Raw genomic sequence first — 12318 nt, 5'->3', positions numbered from 1 at the left:
AACTAAGATAAATTAAATCACTCATCATATCCTGAGAGTTGAAACTGGGACCTCCAGTCTGTGATACTTTGGCCTAAATTAAAGAATACCTTTTGGGGAATTGGTGTTAGTGGCTGGGTAAAGTAAAAGCAAACAGCTTTTTGCTTAATTAAATATTTTGGAAAAGACAACTTTGGGGGAGGTAATAATGAGGCTGTTCTCAGCCAGAGAAAATAATTTTCATAATTATCAAACTTAGCATTTATTTTTGCTTATGACTCAATATCCAAAGTCATATTCTGTTGTAACAGGTCCAAACATTACAAAATTAAGTTTGGGTTTTTCTATCAAATAACCTCTTCCACACCACAGCAGCAGCATCTGAGTATTTTGGGAGGCTTCTGTGTATTTCTCCAATTTGTGTAAGTGCGTCCTACAAAAATACAATTGAAAAGAATAAAATTAAGGAAAAAATTCAAGTGATAAAAATCTTTAGAAAACACTTTAGAAACACAATCCAGGTCAGTCAACAAAGTAAATACTCGCCCATTCTAAACTCCCCCATTCCCTGAGGCTGACATTTCAGGCCAGAATTTGAGCCACTTAATCTTTGCTCTTCCTAGTACTGGCAATGTGCCTCTGGGGTTGTGACAGACATTGGCAGTAAACAAGTATGGTCACTGCTGGAGCAGGTCTAGCAGCATCTGTAGAGAGAAAACCAGAGTTAACATTTCGAGTCCAATGATCCTCCACAGTGATGTTGGTGGACCAATTCTGTGTGATTCTGTTGCTGCTTGCATTAAGTGAGTTTTTCTGCTGGATTTGCATTCAATTTGGACTCAACCTAATTCCTAGGCTTTCTTATTGGCTGAATTTATCTGCTTTGTCAGCAATTTCAATTTAGGTATGGAAAATAACATTTCTCCGTCTTCCTCTCAAATTCCAGTGAAGCAGTAATTTACAAATTTATTAACTTGCACACTATTGAATCAAAAGTAGCAACTCTCCTGATAGCAATACCGAAATAATAGCGAGGTTCTGCTGACCAAACAATATCTCTTGAACAATATTCAGCTTATGAGCCCTAAATTAGAATTGGCCATGGGGGTATCATTTACAATTATTTGGACAGTTCAAATCCTGCTATTCTTTAACTTGGCTGTCTTTTTGCATGATGCTGATGGTTTACAACGGGCTTTTGTCCAACAGGCAGCCTGCAGGCCAGAACGTCATCCACCAGAGGGTCCTATTTGGTAGACGAATTGGGTTCCAAATAAAGGCAAGTACTAAACCTGTGGAACATCTGCAATCAAAAGCCATTTCTCTCCTGCATTTGCTGCTGTTTTAGAGTTGGGAAGGCAGGTGGTTGAGAAAGTACGACATCAAATATCATGATAACTGGTGATAAAGTAACAGGCAACAGCCAAATTTTTAAAAGATTCCTTTCTATCGACTGAAGAATAGTAATTCTACAAATTATTGAACTAAGATGATATTTTGATCTTATGATGGAACATCTTAGGGCTAGGGGATGTCATTTTCTCTCCATATGTGGTCCTGGCAAGCGCTGGGATTGTTGAAAAGGAAAATATTTCTCTTGAAATTCACTTCTGACTTCACAGCAGTGCTAGTAATGCATTCTAACTTGAGGGAGATAAGAGACAATAGAGGTGCCACTGCACAATAGATATATTCTATAGGCTACCAGCTAGTGAGAACAGGTTTGCCAGAGATTACAGAGAGCTGGAAAACTGTAGAGTAGATTCAATGGTAAATTTAATTGTTCTAATATATACTTCAATAATAATAGCACAAAGGACAAAGCGGAGAATAATTTCTGTAGCGTGTTCAGGAGTACTTCCTTAATCAGTACCTTTCCAGCCAAATGAGGAAGATGACTTCCTGGATTTGGGGAGCGAGTTGAGTCAAGTGGATCAAGTGTCAGTCACAAAATATTTAGGGAACATTGATATAAGTATCGTAAGATTTAGACAGGTAATTTAAAAGGATGAGGAGCAACCCAGAGTAAAAATACCTAATTGGGAAAAGACCAATATCAATGGACTAAGCAAGAAATTGGTTTGAGTAAACTGGAGTCAAAGACTGGCAGGTAAAGCTACAATTTAACAATGGGCTGCCTTAAAGAGATGCTGGTTCAGGTACAGTTGATGTACATTTTCACAAGATGAAAGATCAGACAACAGAAACAAAAGCTTTCCGACTGATGAAAGCAAATAGGACAAATTTAAAAAAGGGTGGGCATCATAAATGTCAGGTTTTTAACACAAGTGAGAATCGGGTTGAATCTAGAAACCTCACAGAGAAGTGAAAAGGGAAATACGAGGCAAAAAGAAAATGAGAATAGACATATCAATGATGACAAGATAGCAAGGAGGAGGTTGCACTGATTAAGAAACAAAAATGAGATTAGTACGTGAAGGTCGAGGGCATGATTCAAGGAGTAAATTACATTTGCCTTTACCAGGAAGATGTCAAAATCCGAGTGAAAGAACAGGTAATTAATATACTGGAAGTGATGTAAATTGATAAATAGGAGGTAAAGGAAAAACTGGCTGCATTTAAGTGGCTAAGTCAGCAGAACGGTTGCTGGCAGGTGGGACTAGATTGGGTTGGAATATCTGGTCAGCATGGACAGGTTGGACCGAAGGGTCTGTTTCCGTGCTGTACATCTCTATGACTATATAACAGGATTGGATGCATCTGTGGGTACTGACAGAAATAAGAGCAGAAGTAATGACCATAATCTTTAAACAACCCTGAGATACAGGGATGGTACTACAGAATGATAGAATTGCCAATGTTATACCTTTCTTCAAGGAAAAGAGTGTAAAGATAAACCTAGCAACTGTGCCAGTCAGTTTAACCTTGCTGTAGTGGGAGTGCTCAGAAACAACAATCCTGAATAAATTCAACAGTCATTTGGATTATTAAGGAAAGACAGCACAAAATTTTGTAAGATAACACAGTGTTGATGTGGTGTTCTGGACACCCAAAAGATTTTTTTTTGATAAAAGTGCCTTATAATACACTTCTGATCAAAGTTGAAGCCATGGAATTAAAGTGATTAAGGCAGCATGGATTCGGAATTAGCTAAAGAAAAGGAAACAGAAAGTAGTTACTTGTGGACTGCAAGGAGGAATGCAACAGGGTTCACCAAAGGTTGTGCTAGGACCATTGATTTTCTGATATACATTAAGGACTCAGTCTTGAGTGAAAAAGGCATTTACTTCAAAATGTGAAGATGACGAAACTAAGAAATGTAGTGAATAGTGAGTAGGATTGTGATAGACTTTAAGAGATCATAAACAGGCTGGTGAAATGAGTAGACACAAGACTAGTTAAATTAAACACAGCGAAGAATCGAGTGCAGCATTTTGATTGGAAGATTGAGAGAAGGCAATAAAGCTAAAAGATATAGTTCTAAAGAGGTGCAAGAGCAGAAACACCCAGGATATATGTGTGCAAACTTTTGAATTTGGCAGAGAAGCTTGAGAGAGAAGTTAAAAGAGCATATGAGATCCTGGACTTCATGAAGAGACACAAGGCACACAAAAAAGATGTTATAGTAAACTTTTATAAACCAGAAATATTTACAAGAATGGATCCTACTTATGGACTTGAGTTACATGGATAAATAAGAGATATTGCAGTTGTTCTCTTTACAGCAGGTAAGGTTAAAAGGAGTTTTGATAGAGCTGTTCAAAATGATGAACATAGAGAGAAACTGTTCTCCTGGAGAAGGTAGGACCAAAGGACACAGATTTTAGGTGATTCAGATTTTAGGTGACTGGCAAAAGAACCAAAGCAGCCAAGAGGAAGATATTGTTTACTCCGCAAGTAATTATGATTTGAAATGTACTGTTTGAAAATGTGGTGGAAATACAGGAGGCAGTTCAAAGATGACAGAATGAGATGAATAGATTGTATAAATGGCCAATTGAAATTTAGTAGACTGCACATAGGTCGAAACAATACATGAGAAACCATTCTCCTTGATAGTATTTAAAACAGTTCTAGATGAATCTGAAGAGACCTTGGAGACACTACAGACTCAGTGTCAAGTATGTGTGGAGAAAATTGTGGTTAGCGTCAACCTTGAGAACTGCATCCAGTTCCCTGAGACAGAAAGGGGAAATTCAAGCAACTAGAAGCAATGTAGAGATTTTCCGTGAAGCTGATCTCTGGAATTTAGAGGTTTGATGGGAGGTTGTAGAAGCTTTGGCTTTTCAGTGTGGAAAACATTGGGTAAGATATTGTATTTTGAGTCAGACATCAGAACTGTTTACAAGTCTTGACCAACTCTCGGGAGGAAACAAGTCACAGCCCATAAATTCTGTTTCAGCTTTAGTTGTGTCAACATCACAGGCTAACATCTGTATTTTGCCAACATCTATGTGGGTAGTGTTAGCTAAACAAGGGCAAGGACAGCTGAGATGGTCATTCTGACACCGAAAACTTTTAAACTGAAATAATCTCCAGCTGGGTTTTGAAGGTTTCAAGTGAAGGGATCTGTGATTATTTCCTTTGACAGGTTATTCCATTGTGGGTTTGTTCTTGGAAGGTTAGATTGTTAATAATCCTCCTTTGAAACAAATGGTCATTGTAGCTTGTGTAGCTGGCAACCTCATGTTTTGTAATTGCCAGAGGGCACCAGGTTTTTGTTCCTGTCAATTCCCACCAGTCTATTCCATATTTTATAGAACACCGTCAGTCCATTTTTTTTTCTCTTCTTTGTGTAGTAATTCTCAAATCTTTGCTCAAGGATGTGACACTGCTGTAGTTCCCAGTGAGACAGATTTGTGTAGAATTGTTTGGATTGATTCAATTGTATTGTTGTCTCTCGCTATGTAATGATCCAAAACATGGCTTGCATACTCCAAGACTGGATGAACAAACATTTGGTAAGCTACAACTGATATTTTCATTGCAAAACCAGAAATCTGTTCGCTTTGGATTGGGAAAATATTGCTTGGAGTATGCTTTTTAAGGTGAATCCTCGAGTATGGTTGTGAATATTCCTGCTGAAGAGTTTGATTACAGAACATAAAAATATCTGTTGGTGGATCCTTTTTGTTGGTGATACACACGACCTAGTTCTTTTTGCACTGAATGCCATCGCCCATTGGCCTGCTTTTTAAGTAACTCCAGGAGATCAGCTTGTCATGAATTGGTATGATCTTGAGGCGTTCCTGATGCTTAAACCACACAAACATCTTCAAAAAGTTTCATTCTGCCTTTCAACTTGTTGAGATGGTCATTTATGTTTATCTAGAAGAGTAAAGAGGCCTGACACAGTATCCTATCTAATATCAGACTGATATCTCATCACACATCAGTCTGTTTTCTGTTGGCAAGGAAGTACTGCAGCCAATTAAATAATGTTCCATTAATCCCATTGCAGTGAAGTTTAAATAAGATCTTTTCATCAGGAAGTTTGGCAAAGGCTTTTGAGAAATCTGGTATTGCCATGTGTGTAGCTGAATCCTTTTTGAGACTAAAACTGTAATCGACAGTTTGCAAAACCTGTGTTCTGGTGCATCTGTACCCCAATAACTGTGCTGACTACCTACCAGTATATTGTGAGTGTCCAAATGCTTCATGAGAGGACAATGAACAATATGTTGATGGAATTTGCAAATGACAAATACGTCATGATATTAGCTTATCCACTTTCTTCTGGTAAGTAGCTGGCATTTACTGACTCTTGAAAGAGATATGTCAAAATTAGAACCAATCATCAGCTGTTAATTTTAAAATCTGAAAATGGATTTGATCTGGGAAGCTTTAATTGGATTTATTTCTTGCAATACTTTCAAAACACTCTCCCTTCTTATAATGAGGTTTAGTATGTCTGCTAAGTGGTTAACACCTAAGCTGAGTGTGTATCCTAAATCATTTTTGGTAAATATAATGGAAAACTCATCACCTGTGCTTCTGCTTTACTTTAAATTCACACAGAATTCTATTTCCAATTCTGATATTTGAAATGTTTACTTTGTCTTATTTTGATTTCTGTAATGAATTAACCAGAAGCAGGATGGAAGGCAGGTTTGGCAGACAATTAGCAGTGGAGTAGAATTGAGGTGACACACTTACAGAGCAATTTAACTGAACTCGTCTAAGTGGGCATGATGACAAGGGAGCTGGGAGAATCGGGATGGAATACTATCATGCCAATGCATTGACAGTTTTGCATTCTGAACATCAGTTAAGGACTTTTGAAGAAGCTCAAGTGGGTTGTGTCGCTCATATTTTTTTCACATTTGCTTCTTTCTTGTCACTGGTTTGTTCTTGTTGAATTTGGCTTAGTGTCTTTTATCTTGCTGGTCACAGTTTATACTCAGTCACATGAAAGACTTATTTTAAGATAAAGCATGTAATCTCACAAGACTCTTACTGCTTATTGAATTCTACGAAAGTGAGTCTGGGAAACCCAGTGGAATATTTTACTAGTTGCCTCGTGACTTCTTCCCTTTTAAGGAAGTTAAGGTCAAGACATGCATCCAAGCTAACAAGTGAGGAGTGGTGATTGTGAGTTAGTGTAACTAAAAGCATACCTAGACTCTTGACAGTTATTTCCCTGCACCACATTTATTTAATTTCTGTGAGATATAATTTCTAATTTCTCAGCTGTGGTATTTTGTCTAATAGAACAGTGGCATGGCCACTTGTATAATACTTAATATTAACACGATGTTCATTGACATAAGACCATAAGACATAGGAGCAGAAACTGGGCATTTGGCCCATCAAGTCTGTTTCACCATTCAATCATGGCTGATAAGTTTTTCAAACCCATTTTCCCGCTTTCTCCCTGTAATATTTGATCGCCTTGGCAATCTCTGTTTCAAATACACTCAATGACCCGGTCTCTACAGCCTTCTGTGGCAATGCATTCCATAGATTCACCACTCTCTGGCTAAAGAGGTTTCTCTTATCTCCATTCTAAAGTGTCTTCCCTTTACTCTAAGGCTGTCGTGCCTGTCTTGCCAATGGAAACATCTTCCCAACATCCATCCTATCCAGGCCATTCAGTATTCTGTAAGTTTCAATTAGATTCCTCCTCATCCTTCTAAAACTCCATCAAATATAGTCCCAGAGTCCTCAAACGTTCCTCATATTTTAAGCTTTTCATTCCCAGGATCATTCTTGTGAACCCGTTCCAGGGCCAATACATCTTTCCTGAGGTATGGGGCCCAAAATTGCTCACAATACTCTAAATGTGGTCTGATGAAATCCTTATAAAACCTCAGAAGTACATCCCTGCTTTTATATTCTAGTCCTCTCGAGATAAATGACAACATTATATTTTCCTTCCTAACTATTGACTCAACCTATAAGTTTACCTTCAGAAAAACCTGGACTAGAACTCCCAAGTCCCTTCACATTTCGGATTTCTGAATTGTTTCCCCATTTGGAACCTCCTAAAGTGCATGACTTCACACTTTCCTATGTTGTTTTCCATCTGCCACTCTTTAGAGAATGCTTCTAAAACGGAATTCTTGACCATTATCATTTCTTTATTACTAAGTTGCTTCCTTTAAGCAGCTCTAGAGCAGCATCCTACTTGCGCACATCTTCTGGAAATGATTCACAGTCTTACAGATGTATCATTGTTTTGTCATGGCTAGCAAATGCCTGTGCGGGGCTTTGCTGTTCCACAGTAATGACACTGAATCAACTATCCTTTCCTTTCTCCTTAATGTGGTCATTAACTCTTATCACTGTAAAATTGTTTCTAATCTGCATAATTTCAATACTGCTTGTAATCTGTTGTTCTTTAAGCTGGTATTGTTGTATTCTTAAATGTTTTAAATTAAATTTCGGTACAACTTTCCAGACTCAGTGCAGTATTTTCTGTTAGCCAGCCCTGCTGCATTAAATTCATCAATAAAGCTTTAAGTCTTATTACTGGCTATTCTCTAGTAAAATATTGTTTTCAAGCTGTCAAAATTCTGTTTCTTTGTAATACTGAGTTTTAATATTGCTTGTGGGGTTTTCTCGTCTTTATGGTGATCACACCTTATTTAGTTATTAAAATAATGCCTTCAAAACTTTTTCAGGATCTTCCAACCTTCTGCAGCTAAGATGGAGTTTTCCTGCATCTTCTCAGTACAAATGGATGTTTTCATCATTCATTTATAAAACATCAAGCAACTCCCTCTATAAATTTTTTTTTAATAAAATGCTCTGCTTGTAGCCTTTATAAATCTTCCCACTTAAATTGTGGTTTGACTACTGAGCCCCGATCCTTTTAAATCTTAAATTTCTCCTGACTTTTCTTCTTCTGTTAGACTATCTCATTAGATTTTTCTAAATCTGTTTTTTCCCAACTTCAGTAAATTCTCAGGCCCTCCCAATTCTACAGCCACAGTACAAACAATTCCCTGGCCTTTTTACTGTCCCTTACCATTGTGTCTTGTGGTGCTTATTTTTGATGGCGCTCATCTTGAGAGATAAGAACTACCTTTTACACTCCCCTGCCTTTCATCTCTGGTCTGCCATTATTATGAAGTTATCCCCTTTACCCTAGGGATATCTAACTTTACTTCTCAAGGCTTCTCTTGCTCTTTCCAGAGCTTCTTTTCCTCCTCTATTTTCCTAGTCTCACATTTGGTGAAGGTTTGTTTTTGGAGTGCTGAACCTACCCTGTTACTGCTTCCACACTTGCTCTATTCGCTCCCTGTCCATAATTGCATTTCAGCTACTGATTACTATTTTTTTAAAGTGCCTGATTTACTTTGCTTCAAATTATCCTCTCTTTTGAAATTCCTTCCCAGGGTAGAGATTCCTGCATGAAATTTGAATTCACACCATTGCTTTTGTGGTATTTTCCCTAATTGTCACTGCAAACTCCATATGGTGTCTGCCACCTCTCCCAGTATGTAGCACAGGATTATTTGAGGTGGTTCACTATCACCAATCATCTTTTGCTCATATTGTCTCGGGTCTGTCTCAGGATCAGTGGTAAAGGTTAGACCACTAAACCTAAACAAAAGAGGCACTTGTCTTAGTTAATAAGATGATTGATCATATAATAATTATCTGCACATTAAATTACGAGACAGCATAATTACTAAGAATTCTAGCGAGGTATACAGAATCCATCTATTCCCTAAGAAGGCTAGTGTAGAACTCCCTGACTCCTCCCAGAGACAATGTGACATCATCAAATTGGGTGGAATTTATGCAACTTGACCATTAGCTCATTCAGAATACTTACTTTATACAACATTGTCAGCAGAATCATGAGAGGCATGGATAGGGTGTACAAAGTTAAAAATCACACAACACTAGATTATAGTCCAACAGGTTTAATTGGAAGCACTAGCTTTCGGTTGTAGCACAACCCCTGATGAAGGAGCGACGCTCCGAAAGCTAGTGCTTCCAATTAAACCTCTTGCACTATAACCTGGTGTTGTGTGATTTTTAACTTTGTACACTCCAGTCCAACATCGGCATCTCCAAATCCTGGATAGGGTGAATAGCCAAAGTCTTTTTCCCATAGTAGGGGAATCCAAAACTAGGTTTAAAAGGGACCTAAGGGGCAACTTTTTCATACATAAGGTAGTGCGTGAATGGAATGAGCTGCCAGAAGAAATGGGGAAGGCTGGTACAATTACAACATTTAAAAGGCATTGCAACATGTATAGGAATGTTTAGAGGGATAGTTAGAGGTTAATGACCGGGTAACCCTGCCAGATACAGCTTCTTAATTAAATGAGCTGCTTAATCCCAGCTTTAAAGTTACTCTAATACTTGTAGTTAATGTTAGAACAGTTATAAAAGTCTAGTTCCAGTTGGAGAGGATGTTGGTAAGACCACATCTGGAGTATTGTGTACAGTTTTGGTCTCCTTACTTAAAAAAGGGTATAATTGTACGTGCAGCAGTTCAGAGAAAGTTCAGTAGACTGATTTCTGAGATGAAGGAGCAATGGTTGGACAGATTGGGCCTGTATCCAACGAAGTTTTGAAGAATGAAAGCTAGGGTTATTAAAATATGTAAGACCCCCATGGAACTTTACAAAGTTGATGCTGAGTGAATGCATCCCCGAATTAAACAGAGTACAACAACAGCACATAATTTAAAAATAAGGATCTTCCCTTTTAAGATGGAGATTAGGGGAATACTTTTCTCTCAGTGTGATTTGTCTGTGGAACTCCCTTCCACACAGAGCAGTGGAGGCAGGTTTATTGAATATTTTTAATGCTACGTTAACAAGATTCTGGATTAACAAGGTAGTCATGGTGTATACAGTGTGGGCTGGGAAATAAAATTGAGATGACAGACAGATCAACCTCGATCTTATTAAATGGCAAAATAGATTCAAGTGACAGGAGGTTACAATGGAAATCACTGGGTTGGCTCTGCATGACCAAGCTAATATGGAGAGTTGGGAAAACCTAAAGGACAGGGTAAAATGATACTAAATCCTGCAGGTAAAGCAGATGGAGAGAATGTCTTCCACTCAATCTGACAGAATTTCAAACCTCATGAAAATAAAGCAACAAACCTTAGTATAAAGGTGCTCTTCTATTTTATCTTGGAGTAACATTTCTTCTAATTGTATTCTCTTGACACGGAGGAAGTTGTGCTCTGCCAGCTTACTGAGTTTCTTGACACAGGCAGTACACCTGGAAGGTTGATGCATGCTGGTTTCCATGACCTAAAAAATGGCAGCAATGAGCCCAAAGCAAGACATCTTTTTCCATTATCTTCTCAATATGCTGACTCTTACTGGGTCACCGCTGCACAAGCACTAAAAGCCTTCTAGCCCCTCACAAAAGTAACCTTTATTCAGTGTATAAAGACCATTGTTAAACAATTCAACCACAGATGGTGTTAGCTAAAGTGAGATTGGCTGTTTTTGACATCAAGACAGCATAGGCCAACTATGGCATCAATTGGCTGTAGCCAAACTAGAATCAATAGGAATCGGGAAATAGAATCAGGAAGGGGTGGGGACATTACTGGTTGCAGCTATATCTAAAACAAAGGAATATGGTTGTGGTTGTTGGAGCTCAATCATCTGAGCTCTAGGAATTTAATGCAGGAGTTCCTTAGGACAGTGTCTTAGGCCTAACTAACTCCAATTGCTTCATCAATGACCTTCTGTCCATCACAAGCTTGGAAATGTGTGTTTTGTTTGTCAGAAACTGAAGTGATCCACATTTACTTGCAGCAAGACTGGACAACAACTAGGCTTGGGCTGAAAAGTAGCAAGTAACATTTGGGCCACACAAATGCCAGGCAACGACCATCCAAAACAATAGAGAATCTAACAATGTCTCATTGATAATCAATGGCATTACTATAGCCAGAATCCCATTCTTACCGTTCTTAGTTTACCATTGACCAGAAACTGAACTGTAGCAACGATACAAGTACCTCAACTTCAAGAGCACGTCAGAAATGTGGAATATAGCACTGAATAGCCCATTTCCTGCCTCCCCAAAGCCTGTCCATCATTCACAAGGCATAATCAAAAGTGTGATGCGATGCTGGAAAAGCACAGCAGGTCAGGCAGCATCCGAGGAACAGGAGAATCGACAAAGCCCTTCATTAGGAATGAGGCTGTGAACCAAGGGGGTAGTGAGATAAATGAGAGGGGGGTGGGGCTGGGGAGAAGATAGCTGAGAGTGTGATAGGTAGATGGAGGTAGGAATAATGGTGATAGGTAGGAGAGGAGGGTGGAGCGGATAGCTGGGAAGAAGGATGCATAGGTAGGACAGGTCATGAGGGTGGTGCCGAGTTGGAAGGTTGGAACTGGGATAAGGTGTGGGGAGGGGAAATGAGGAAACTGGTGAAATCCACATTGATGCCATAAGGTTGGAGGGTCCCAAGGCAGAAGATGAGGCTTTCATCCCCCAGGCTTTGGGGATAAGGGAGTGGAGATGGAGGAGGCCCAGAATCTGCATGTCCTTGGCGGTGTAGGCCGGGCAATTGAAATGTTCAGCCATGGGGCGGTGGGGTTGGTTGGTGTGGGTGTCCTGGAGATGTTCTCTGAAGTGCTTTGCGAGTAGACGTCCTGTCTCCCCAATGTAGAGGAGACCACATCGGGAGCAACAGATACAGGAAATGACATGTGTGGAAGTGCAGGTAAAATTTTTATGGACGTGGAAGGTTCCACTTCCTAGATGAGTGCAAGCTCCAACTATTCTCAAGGTCTAGGTCAAAGCATCACTTGACTGTTACTCCTTTTCACACCATCATTATTCACTCCTTTCATCACTGAGTGGTAACTCACCAAGTCATCTTCAACAGCATTTTCCAAACACATGATTTCTACCACCTGGGAGGCCAAGAGCAGCAGATAC

General features: G+C 39.1%; 1 protein-coding gene across 3 annotated transcripts in view; it reads right to left on the bottom strand.

Annotated features, from left to right (window-relative positions):
* Positions 1–222: 222 nt before the first annotated feature.
* Positions 223–12318, bottom strand: part of LOC122557296 (uncharacterized protein C8orf48-like) — a 90324-nt gene continuing 78228 nt past the window's right edge. Inside the window, exons 5-6 of one of the 3 annotated variants that reach the window (XM_043704842.2) lie at positions 10515–10667; positions 223–412 (exon numbers count right to left, since the gene is read on the bottom strand). In XM_043704842.2, the coding sequence (XP_043560777.1) occupies positions 308–412; positions 10515–10667 (258 nt within the window). In that variant the 3' untranslated portion in view covers positions 223–307. Of the gene's footprint in view, positions 413–458; positions 684–10514; positions 10668–12318 lie in introns of those variants that run through there. The other 2 variants (XM_043704844.2, XM_043704845.2) reach the window with 2 other exon arrangements.

The sequence above is a fragment of the Chiloscyllium plagiosum genome, unplaced genomic scaffold (assembly GCF_037043375.1).
Source record: "Chiloscyllium plagiosum isolate Xiang-an unplaced genomic scaffold, Cpla_swu_hap1 HiC_scaffold_11, whole genome shotgun sequence".
NCBI lineage: Eukaryota > Metazoa > Chordata > Chondrichthyes > Orectolobiformes > Hemiscylliidae > Chiloscyllium > Chiloscyllium plagiosum.
This window is presented reverse-complemented; position numbering and strand designations above follow the sequence as displayed.